Source organism: Phaethon aethereus (assembly GCF_964289735.1).
Source record: "Phaethon aethereus genome assembly, chromosome: W".
Taxonomy (NCBI): domain Eukaryota; kingdom Metazoa; phylum Chordata; class Aves; order Phaethontiformes; family Phaethontidae; genus Phaethon; species Phaethon aethereus.
In genome coordinates, this window is record NC_138581.1 from 38,933,187 (window position 1) to 38,945,964 (window position 12,778).

The 12,778-nt window shown below is 43.6% G+C and overlaps 1 protein-coding gene across 1 annotated transcript in view; it reads right to left on the minus strand.

The window, feature by feature from the left end:
* LOC309415196 (zinc finger protein 608-like) overlaps positions 1-11,857 on the minus strand; it is a gene marked incomplete at both ends in the record, with an annotated part of 95,295 nt that extends 83,438 nt beyond the window's left edge. Inside the window, 1 exon segment of the mRNA XM_082012645.1 lies at positions 11,816-11,857. Within this exon segment, the coding sequence (XP_081868771.1) occupies positions 11,816-11,857 (42 nt within the window).
* Positions 11,858-12,778: the final 921 nt, after the last annotated feature.

Genomic DNA, 12,778 nt, shown 5'->3' on the forward strand with positions numbered 1-12,778 from the left:
CTTTTCCTACCCCTTTTGGGAGTTTCTGAATCGTTGACCTTTCAGCTCCAGTATCTACTAAAAATAAAAATTCTTCTTTTTGGGGACCTACTAATAGTTTTATCAAGGGCTCTGTTGATGTTGAGGTCCCCAGAAGATATAGCCCCTAACACCCCTAATCCTCTTTGAACATTTTCTCATCCCGTTCCAGTTTACGGCAGTTTTTCTGAACATGTCCCTTTTTGTTACAATAGTAACAGATGGGAATTGTGGGTCTGTCTTGATGAGATTGTCCCTGGGGTGGCTGTTCTGGTCTCTTATCTTTTTTCTCTCCCAGCTGAGTCTTACTCCTCTGACTTTCCCTCACTGCTGCTACAAAAATTCTTGCCTCTGCTTTTTGTTTTTCTTCGTCCCTCCTGACATAAACCTTTTGAGCTTCTCTTAGTAATTCTTCCAACCCTCTCTCTTGCCAATCCTCTATCTCCACCCAGAGGTACTTCCCATAAAAGATACAAAGACGCTCTGGGTGCTCAGTTTGGGATCCTTCCCTTAGAGTTGAATTTGACCCCGGGGCCGTAGGGGAAGTCGTCAAATTTGGTGACGGTATTTGACGGGTAGCTGGATTATACGGGGGAGGTAAGTGATCTAGGGGGTCCCAATCCTTCTTTTCCTTTTCCATGTGTTGCTCCCCTACGGTCTTATTTTTCCCTACTCCTGTTTTAAGATTAAAAATGGCCACACAGGCCTTTATCCATAAACTAGCATACTCGCTCTCCTCTTGGCAAAACGGTTCCTTAGAATTTACATACAGGTTTAGCGCCTGACAAACCCAATCCTCAAATGACCCAAATACAGGCCAAAAAAACCATGGGGTCTCAAGGGGTTCTTTGGCCATTTTACCATACAATATTTAACTAATTTCTCTTTTGTCTTCCCTTTTCCAGGGCCCTTATTATTCCAATGTTTTAACATTATTCCTAATGGACTCTCCGGAGGTATTTTTAGTAATTCGCTCCCTTTCTTCTGGTCCTGGGTTCTCGATTTCGTCTGACCCATCTAGGAATTTTTACTGTGGCAATTCCTACAGCCCTTGGTTACCAATAAGAGTGTCTTGCAGGGGGTTTCAAACTTGTCACTCACCTACGGATCCTATAAAAATCGCTTCGGTCCTTCACCGGCCAAGTCCCTCGCGGGAGATTGGAACCGCGGTTAGAAGACCTCCACAATCGCTTCGGAACGAGGTTCCGTCTCAGTCACACTCTTACACACACAGGCAACCGAATCCCACCCAACCGAATGGTATACACCTTAAATACTTACAACACTGTCGTCTTCGTTCGGATCTTCGCGCGCAGAATTACGGGCAAAATAAACTACTGCAGCCGGCAAGGGAGCTCATAAAAATTAAATTCTTTGCTTGCCCCTATTTGGGTTCAGGATGGCGTTAGTCCCGACCCGACCCGATCAGGAGCCACCAAAAGGTGGGGCGCCCCTCCTAGATCAAGTCAGAATTCAGGAACCAAGACCATCCCGGACGAGCCCCCAATTGTGATAAATGATTTAGCCCCAAACAGGATTCCAATTTAAGTTTGCAATTTATTAAACGAATAGAGGCAAGCAAACAGCGCTGGGTGTGCCGGGAGTCTCTGCTCCACCAAGACGCACACCTTCACTTCTTACAATTCCTTCCTTTATACTTCTCTAGGCTTCGTTTCTCGCCTTTCTCCACCTTTTTCTTGGAAGATGACTCTTTCTTTAAGTACGTCACCACTTCCCCGGTCTGCGCATGCTTCATCTTTTTCTAGGTGGTCGTCCGGTGGTCGTTGGGAGGAAGATGCTCCTCTTCGTCAGTGCACTCTACATGACCTCTCTGTTTGTGCAGGCGCTCCGTTATTCTACTTATATTATGCTACCTTATTTGGCTATACATTTTCTCGACATTTCTGCGGTTATTTACAACACTGGTTTGCACTAGTATATCAGGAACTAACTTACATATCAGGAGGCTACATAAGCTACACATATCAAGGGAGTTACCCAAACTATACTTATCAGGAAGTTACATAAAGACTACCACTCCCCTGTTTATGATCATGCCCTACATATATTCCTTTATTTCAATATAAATGACATTTGCTTCAAGCTTATATTCACTAGATTTTCTTTACACGAATCGCTCATTCCTCACATTAGCATCCTTAGAAGTTCTGCTCCTTTTCACTTTTGATTTGCTAGTCCCTTTGTGAGAGGAACTCCCCTGGGGAGCAGAGGGCTGAACGGAAGTAAATTTTAGGCCATAAGCTAAGGCTGAGGTAGCATTAGCCCCATTAGAAGCCAGACACACACAATCCTTGGAGCTGGTGTTGCTGCTGGTGGTGGTGGTGATATTAGTGGAATTATTCATCTCAAATTTCTGTCTGTCCTTCTCCAAATCAGCATCCAAATCAATTATTAAATTCCCAACCCCGATTTCCCAATCATCGCCACTGTCATAAGTATCAACTGCATTTGGATCCACACCTTTTCCTGCAGTGGAAGTGTTCACTGACATCCTGAAGATGAGATATCTAGAATAAAAATCCAATGAACTTTCCTTTGGAGACGCGGGGACATTTGTTTATCTCCGTTGGGCTTTTTTAAATTTAACTCTTCTTATCTTCCTCCCCCAGGTATGTCTAGGTTTATACCCTGCAGTCCACGTCCACCTTTTCCTGTGAGAAGGGGAAAAGTCAAATGTTTCTTGTCTGGGTGTTACCAGAATAATGACTAATAAAAAGGGGACAAGGTAGAGGGAGCAAAATAATTCAGTATTTTCATGAGTTTGTTTTTAAGTTTGTTAAACTGGAGGCAATGACTGTGATGCTTTTATAGTGAGCATCTTGAATCTAGTTGTATCTCAACATCCATGACAGCTCTTAAAAAGTCATGTCCAAAAAAAAGAAAAAGAAAGAAAGAAAAAAAAACACAAAAAATTAACTATGTGATTTAAATCCATAAATCTCAGGAAATACAGACTTAGGACTGGTGCCTAGCTGTTGGAGCAGAAGTTGTAATCTAACACACTGGACCACCACCTAGGCACAAAAGGGAAAAAAGAAAGGACAGATTCACTCTTCAGTGAATTCCATGGATTTTGTGGCTTTAAACCAGACCCTTGAAGTTTTATGACTTTGCTATATTATCTATTACCCCTTCTACTTAATCGGGGGGGGGGCGCTAAGGAAACTGGTAAATCTAATTTTCCTTGACACAATACAGCTTCTATTAAAAACCAGCAACCTATAAATACAGATGTTTATGGGAAAATATTAAACCCCATAGGTTTTAAAAAAATAAATAAAAAGGTCTTCTTTTAAAAGTATGATCAAGATAATAGTTCTAAAAGCAGTTCTAATGTACTCCTAGTTCACACAATTGTTAGGTCTGTTAAATACAGTATTATTTACTCTACAGGAAAATGATTAAAACATACATTTACATGATCTGCACCAAGGTGGCCTCAACGACTGTGAATGAATGCATGATTGACAAAGATTAGTTAAAATGATTTTTAAAGGGATCTCTCCCTTTTATAGTCGACTGTTGAAATATTTATACATATATAGGCATATTGCTTACCTTTAATCCTTTTTTTTTAATTAAACCAGCAAATCAAAATGCTGTTTCCACTCGTTTCAGCAACAATTCTGTGCCTCGTTTTATTTAAAGACCAAGTGATCAAGAAGTAGAAAGCAAGTAACATCTCAGCCAGTATAAATAAGTCAATAACATATCTCCCCCTACTTTGCGGCACAGATCAGAAGCCCTTTTTTCTTTCAGTTTTTCCTCCTTGCTTAAAAAAAAATAATGAAAAGCTTCACAACTTTACAAGCTGGTAGGTAATACTTCACATTCTGAACCGAAGCATGAAGGACCAGATTTTTGTTTGTTAGCTTTCCTGACTGAGCACCAAGATGTAATAATAATCACAATAAGCTTAAAAAATTTTCCCCAACTTCACACTCCGTCTTCAGCCCTGGACCTCAGAGTCATCCTGATCAGCAAGTAATGATCCATGGAACAAACCTACAGGCGACTGGGTGTTCAGACAAAATGTGCTAACATCGGGATAAATTAGTGAAAGGGAGGAAGGAAAAAAAACAAGGAGGACTGAAAATCTGGGCTGGATTCCGCCTGTCGGGAAGTGGCATTTTTTTTTGTCTGTCTTAACAGATCTGATTTTTTTTTAACTAACTTGAGGGGAAACGGAGGGAAAGAGGAGGGAAAATCACTGATCAGATAAACTGGTTATTAAAACATTTTGTGGGGATGAAGAAAGGAGAGTGTGCTCTCAAATAAAATACATTTACCGAAGAATACAATTTGGGGGGGTGTGTCTTCCTCCCCAATAAACGTTTTTTTAAAAAGCATAAGCACAGATGAGAGTTCCAAATTGCTGTCTATAAAAATAAATTGAAAAAATCGATAGCTTGGGCTAATCAGTCATGTAGTAAGTAATTCAGTAATTATAGAATCCAAAGAGAGAAAATAGACCTTTTTTCGGGACTGATCGTTCCCCCCCTTATTGTCTCAGGAAACCTTATAGTCTATTTCTTCCCCCCTTCCTCCACCAGCTCATCCGCCTCCCCCCACAAGTCAGATAGTCTCGGACTTTAGCTTAATATTTTTAATTAGCCGACGTCGGGAAACTAAAAGCCGTACTGAATAGCCGGTGACGAGGCAGTGGGGAGGAGCGTTCGTGCCAGCAACCGCCAACCCCTGAGCGAGCGGCGGTTCCGTTACAGTTCAGGTCTCTCGCATCACATGAGGCTGACAGGCTCAATTGGTTGTCGTGAGAACAAAAAAGGGTGTCAAGCATATCAAATAAATACTCATCTGGTAAAAAAAACCCAACAAAAAACCCCAAAAAAACTTCCCCCCCCCCAACCTCTAAGGTCTCTCTCCCCGGCCTTTCGCCCAGCCGCTACAAGTTACAGAGATGTAACATTTTCTTCCTCAGCAAAGGGGATCCCTGAAGTTTTTTTTTTTGGGGGGATGCACACGGTGGCAAAGCATATATTTTAGAGAAACAACTTATAAGCGTTTCCTCGACTTATCTGTGATTTGTAGTAGTTCAGAAAGGAGATATGGCAGGGTGGTGGTATGGTATTTCAAGATCTTTATGTCCTTTTGCCTTAAGATGGTAACTCGATATTTGATAGCCCCGAGCCAGCCTCCATGGCCACGACGCAACAGTTTGGGGCTTGCTTGGTAGGAGACATCGGGAAGAAACATTCGAGACACCAGTAATAAATGGTCAATTCTATCCCCTGGCTTTAGCCTTTCATTTTTGGCATTAACATGTGACAGAAGAAATAGCTCCTGTGCCACCGAGATCTGTCTGTATCACATCACTTCGATTAGCAAGTTTTTTGCTTTTGGGGGGTGATGTAATGTTGGGATCACTCTGCACGGCTCGACCTTAAGGAGAAGGAGCTGCAGCATTGAGAAGCTGGTAAACAGCTAGATATCTGCACGGCTCGGCCTTGAGAAGAGGGAGCTGTGGCATTGGGAAGCTGGTAAACAGCTGGACATCTGCAGGGCTCGGCCTTGAGGAGAAGGAGCTGTGGTAAACAGCAAAGAAGTAGCACTGTATAAGAAAAACAGGATGGAACCCGGACCACGTAGCAGTAACCGCAAGTAGGAGGAGTATGATAATGCAATCTTTAGAGCTAAGCCAATGATTGTAAGACAAGTATGCATAAGGTAGAACTTAGTGTATAAATATGTGTAAGGTTTTGCAATAAAGTTGAAGCTTGCTTTATCACTCATATTGAGTTGACTGCTCGCCTTCCCTCGCTCGTCGCAAGTGGCGCCCGAACAGGGACCCCATCCTTGTTTTTCACCGGACAGCGAGATCGGAGAAGCACTGGTAGCAGCGACCAGGGAGCAGAAGATCGGCGGACGCTGCCGCGGCGCGCCTGATCCGTGCTTGAACCCAGGATAATTAAGAAGGGGTTCGCCGTCCGAAAGAAGGCTACCCATGGGAAAAGGCTGCAAAAATAATTGACCGGATAATTAAGAAGGTCAACGTAGCGCGCAATGGAAATAGAGGTAGCGTTCGAAATCTTAAAATGCTTTTTAGAAAAGTGGGGAGTAAGCCAATTAAAAGATCTGGCTGGGTTAATTGCGTTAGGGAAAGCGAAAGGGTTTTTTAAAGACCCTGAAAGTATGTTTGAAGTAGACGAGTGGCGTTCTTATGGAGATTGTTTGTGGGATCTAGTAATCGATGATGATAAATCAGCAAAAAAAAAAATTAATGAAATCTTGGAGAGATGTTATTAATTGCATGAAAAGATATAAAGCTGAAGAGCGAATAGCACAGGCAACAAAGACAGTATAAAATTTACGACGCTCTGGAGGTTGATCCTAGAGACATTAAAAGAACTAAAGGCAGAACGCATCGCATGAAGAAGGGGCGATGGTCAGACTCCTGCCACATATGCTCTCTAAGAGAGGACTGAAATTTGATGAATATACACTTAGAAGGCTTCTAATTTGGAGCCGAAAGAAAGGGTACCCCCCCGATGCGTCTGTGGCGTTTAAGGCAGAGACGTGGGAGGAGATAGGAAAAATGTTATAGGAACATATTGGGAATGGAGATAAAACCACCGCAGAGTTAGTGACGACATGGAAGTTGATGTTAACCACATTAAAAGCCTTAAAGGCAGAGAGAAAAGCTGCAGCTGATATGGAGGAGGCTGTTAAACCGTCTTCAACCAATCCCTTTTTAACTGAGTCAGAGGGTCCAGGACCTTCAGCAACTCCGACTGCACCTCCTGAGGTGCCAGATGCACCGGGTGAACCGGCTGCATTAGATAAGTCAGAGAAACAGATCTACGATGATGTATGTGAGGGCAAGACGGGACAACGTTGCCCAGAACAATGTACTCAGTGTTCCCCTGTGTGCCCATGTGAAAGATCAATGGGGTGAGTCTCGAAAGGAGATGGGCAAGCAGTGGAGCTGGTAACAACGTGGCGATTGCTATTGGAGACTGTTTTGAAGAGCCAGGGGCTAGCAGCAGACTCTGCAACAGCTTTTGAGTTACCTACCTGGGAGAAAGCAGGGAAATTGGTGTTTGAGGCAGCCTCTAAAGAGGATCATACGGCTGCGAAAGTGTTAACAACCTGGCGATTAGTCAGAGACTCTATAAAGGCGATAAAATCAGAGCGGACGGCGGCGGCAGCAGCTGCCGCTGCCACAGCCTTGGGAGAGAAGGGAGGCCGAGCTGGGGATGGTGAGAACGAGCAACCCCCGCCAGCCTCCCCCCGCCTCCCGCCCCCCCCCCCCCCCCCCCCCGCTAACGCAACCAACGGAGGTGGCGAGTCCTCCTTGGCCCCCGCCTCCTGACCCGTGCCGCAACAGGAGGGGGATGCCTGGGATGATCCTTCCCCCAAATCAAGACACGACCCTGCCCAACATTGGCGAGGCAGGCGAGGCATGAGACAAGAGACTTTGGCAGAGAGGGAGGGGACGGAGCGAAGTGGGTACCGACCAGGTCGGTACGGCCGACAGTAAGACCTGAAGATCTTGTCACACGTCCCACGGACGCAGTCAACTCCGACGTACCACCAGCTGATGCTTTCACTCTTTTGTATGCGGAATGACGGCTCGTTGACTGTCTCAGCAGCTCTCCCTGGACGTTCAAGAACAAGAACTTCAATATGCCATATTTGTAAAACGGTGTTGTGGGTTTGTTCTATGTCGTTGTAATTATTGTCACAAATGTATCATTTCTTTTGCAGGGAATCAAAGAGTATATTTCAATTGCTTTTTTACCATTCCCTTAGCAGCTGAGGATGCAGAGAAGTTTGCCTTTATGGTACCATCGGTAAATAAAGGAGAGCTAGCAAAAAGTATCATTGGGTAGTGTTACCACAAGGAATGCAAAATTCACCTACGATGTGTCAGACATTTGTGGCATGGGCTCTAGAACCGGTGTGGAAAAAGTATCCAGATTTAATAATGTATCATTATATAGTTGATATATTAATAGCAGGGACACAATTGAATGCAGACCACATTTTACAGCACTTAGAGCACTATTTAGGAAAACGGGGTTTAAAAATAGCACCAAAAAAAAAAAAAAAAAAAAAAAAGCAAAAGAAGGGACCATGGCAATATTTGAGCTGGATTATTACCAGGGCAGCGGTCCACCCACAAAAAATAAAGATTAATTCGAAAATAGAAAATCTTTCTGATGGCCAAAAATTAATGGGGGATATACAGTGGCTTCGCAATATTTGCGGAATTACTAATGATGATCTGAGGCCATTGATGCCGCTCCTGGAGTCTTCGGTGGAGGCTCCAGAGCGACGTCAACTAGACGAGGATCAACACCAGGCTTTGCAGAAAATTACTGAGAAGATAGCAACAACCTATGCTCACAGATGTTCACCTACTGAGAGTATCTCGCTTATGATAGTTAATTCAGGAGGGGAACGGCAATATCCACTAGGATTGATCGTACAGTTAGGAAATACAGCAGTTTGAAAGTATTAGAATGGGTTTTTCTCTCCTATCAACCCAGAAAAATAGTGGTCACCAGATATGAATTATTTGCACAACTCATTATTAAGGGAAGACAAAGAATTGTAGAAATATCTGGATTAGAACCTGTAATAATTTATGTTCCTGTATCTCAAAAGTACTTAGATTGGTTGTTAGCCAGTTCTCTGGAGTTTCAGATCGCAATCTCTGATTTTTTAGAACACGTTACAAATAGCTATCCGTCCGATAGATTATTGTCACTGTTGGCTAATCAACAGTTTGAAGAAATGCCTATGCGATCGGAGACCCCAGTGAATGGGATGACAGCCTTTACCGACGCAGGACGCAAATCCTCTTGTTCGTGAGTCTGATAGTCACGTGTTTGATATGCCAGGTTCAGGCGTGGTTTTCCGTTCAACCAAGAAAACATATCTGGGTTACACTAGCTAATCAAACGGGCCAAGGCCACCTTTGCTTATCTATATCCACTGCTGAGAATCTGTTTACAACATGCTTAGTTGGTCTGCCCTTAGGGGACTATGATTCAACAATGGTGGTAAAGAAGACCACCCCTGATCTAACCTTGTTTTTAAAAAATAACAAACACCTCTGCAGCTATGGATAAGTGGGACGGATGGATGACACACGGACCACAGGAGTTGTTGGAACCGCAGGAGTTGGGTATTTTAGGATGCATTACAGCCCCTACCTGTTTATATTTTAATTATACAGGACAGGACGATACCAGGTCACAGGATGTAAACCCCACGTTAGCCATTTTTCAGAATGCTACCAATTGGTGTAATTATACAACGAGCAACATCTCGCGCTCTACTATTGTCCCAATGAGACTCCCTAAAGGAATATTCTTGATTTGTGGTGATCGTGCATGGCAAGGTGTTCCCTCCCGTTTGAGAGGTGGTCCTTACACATTGGGGCACCTAACATTGTTAACTCCCAACACTTCTATGATATTGAACCTTACCCGACGGCACAGAATAAGACGACAGATTTGAAAATATCAGGAAGAGTGCAATGACCAACTGAAATTTTGGACTGCGGACAAAACCATACTAACCTCTTTCCTTGCCCCTGGGGTCGCTGCTGCCCAAGGCTTAACCACTTTAAATAAATTGGGATGTTGGCTAGCGAAACAAACCAATGCTACTTCTGCAACACTCAGTGCTTTGTTAATGGAAACTGACTCAATAAGGCATGCGACATTGCAAAATAGGGCGGCTATCGACTTCCTACTTTTGGCCCAAGGGCACAGGTGTGAAGAGTTTGATGGCATGTGTTGTATGAATTTAACAGATACATCACAGTCGGTAACTCAACAATTACAAAAACTGAAGGACTTAACGGACAGGTTACAGACAAGTTCACTAAACCTCGAATCATAGCTGTCAAGTTTGGGCCTAAGTGGATGGTTACAAGACTTAATAAAAGGGGCAGTTGTTATAGTACTTGTTATCTTAATACTAATGCTTATTGTACCATGTTTATTGCATTGTCTACAAGGAATGGTTCAAAAGGTAGTAAAGAATGCTTGGCTAGCTAATAACTCCAACGAGTATCTTACCCAATGAATGAGCTTTGTTAGATAATCACGCTCAAAACAAAAAGGGGGAGAGTCTACCACATTACCCTAAGAACATTTGAATAAAGCCTTATATGTGTTAAATTATTTGCAGAAGGAGAAAGGACCTTTTCAACTGCTAACCAGGGGACGAGGTTGACGGTGGTGGCTGTTTTACCCATGGTTTTACCCATGGTTTTACCCACTTTGCAGGTGCCTCGAAGTGGGTGAGGCCATGGGTGAGGCAGTCGCCATCGTCATCGTTGGACACATCATGACACTATCAGGTGTCATCGCAATCTGGATGCCACCTCAGTCAAAAGAAAATGTAGGGGTAAATCACACTGAAATTTGCGGTATCATGAGATGAACGTGGAAAACTTTTGAGGCAAAGTGTTCTATAACTACAAATGCTTTGGTAAGATATAATATTGGTCTTCATAGCCTTATACAAGTACCTTTTTTCTATCACTAGGAGTAGTTTATATCACTAGAAGTAGTACAGCTAGAATTGTTTTGCTTTGTAATATTCTGCTATTGACTTAAGCATAAGTTGATATGTGACTGCTGAGTTATGAAAAAATGCCATGTGAACAAAGCCTACGAACCAATAGACGGGATGGCTGTGGCGCGTGCAGCACGTCTGGCCAGCGGGCGCATACGCCATAGGCTCCCTGTGTTAAAAGGTGACAACTGAGGTGAGTTCTGACACTCGCTGGCCACGTGTGTCGAAACTCGTTCCTCTACAAATGTGTAATACCAGGATTTCCTGAAGGGCAGTGGGCTGGTGTACGGCAAGGCCACCGTTGCCTCTGTGGGGACGCCCACGTAAAGCTGGCACCTACCAACTGCTGGGCTGAGTTCGCGGCACAGGACGATAGAAGAATGTACAGAGGGTCCATCTTTCTCACAGTCCTCGGGTTGCGAATGATCCATCAGGTTTTGTTTATACAAAAACAAAAAGGGGGAGATGTTGGGATCACTCTGCACGGCTCGACCTTAAGGAGAAGGAGCTGCAGCATTGAGAAGCTGGTAAACAGCTGGATATCTGCACGGCTCGGCCTTGAGAAGAGGGAGCTGTGGCATTGGGAAGCTGGTAAACAGCTGGGCATCTGCAGGGCTCGGCCTTGAGGAGAAGGAGCTGTGGTAAACAGCTAAGAAGAAGCACTGTATAAGAAAAACAGGATGGAACCCGGACCACGTAGCAGTAACCGCAAGTAGGAGGAGTATGATAATGCAATCTTTAGAGCTAAGCCAATGATTGTAAGACAAGTATGCATAAGGTAGAACTTAGTGTATAAATATGTGTAAGGTTTTGCAATAAAGTTGAAGCTTGCCTTATCACTCATATTGAGTCGACTGCATGCCTTCCCTCGCTCGTCACAATGTAATGAAGAGCTATCTGTAATTGTGTCACTTTTATTTTTCCCTCTTTGATAAAACCACCAAAGAGGCACTAATGTTTTTACATCCCCCCGAGTGCACTGACAATTATGATTTGTGCCTACAGTGCTTTCACCCTCTCATTTCCCTCAGATAACTCATCCTGCTTGTGGGAATCTTTTTCTTTTCTAACGCCCCCCCCCCCAAAAAAACCCCACCAAAACCTATCTGTTTCAACACCCAAAACTCTTAACACCCACTCCCTTTTGCATTTAAAAAAGTGCTATAGACACACCACACAACCGTACTTACTATGTACTACTACTACTTACTTACTACAGTACAATCTGTATGGGGTCAAGTTGACCTTTTCCTTCTAAGTGCATTGAGTGGTGGGGTTTTTTTTGTTGCATCCGCTTTTAATTTTTTTTGGAAAAAAAAATCTAATGTCTTCAACAGATTTATTGTGTTTGGAAAAAGAGAGCACCGAATACTGTGAACCTTCCTTTCTTAAAACAAAAACAAAATCTCCTTGCACATACTTCACACAATACACACACTACACACCAAGCTACCTTATGGCAGCAATGAGCAGCAACAACCAAGAGCGAAGAAGAGAGACTAAAAGCCAGCTCCGGCTCTGTATCTGAAAGAGAATTCTCTTTGTTCCCAATACCCTTTCCCATACAGCCAATCAGAGACCGGTTTCTATGAAATCAGGCTCTCAGATTGGTCCGACGCTCCTGTCTTCTGGTGGGAGTGAGGCAGAAATACGCACACAGCTCCACATTTTGCAAGTCTCAGTTTATGCCGAGTGTTATAGTAGGCAGCCTCCTGCTGCAGCGAGATACAAATCATGTTTCCCATTTCAATTGCTGTATAAACCTGTATAATGTTTATGCTTTAAAAAAAAGGAAAACAATAGTGACTAGCTGGGTAGATGAAGGGAGAGCAGTGGATGTGGTTTACCTTGACTTCAGTAAGGCTTTTGACACTGTCTCCCATAACATCCTCATAGTGAAGCTCAGGAAGTATGGGTTGGATGAGTGGACTGTGAGATGGATGGAGAACCGGCAAAGCAACAGAGCTCAAAGGGTTGTGGTCAGCGGTGCAGAGTCCAGTTGGAGGCCTGTAGCTAGTGGTGTTCCCCAGGGATCAGTACTGGGTCCAGTTTTGTTCAACATCTTCATCAGTGACCTAGATGAAGGGTTGGAATGTACCCTCAGCAAGTTTGCTGATGATACAAAACTGGGAGGAGTGGCTGATACACCAGGAGTCTGTGCTGCCATTCAATGGGTTCTGGACAG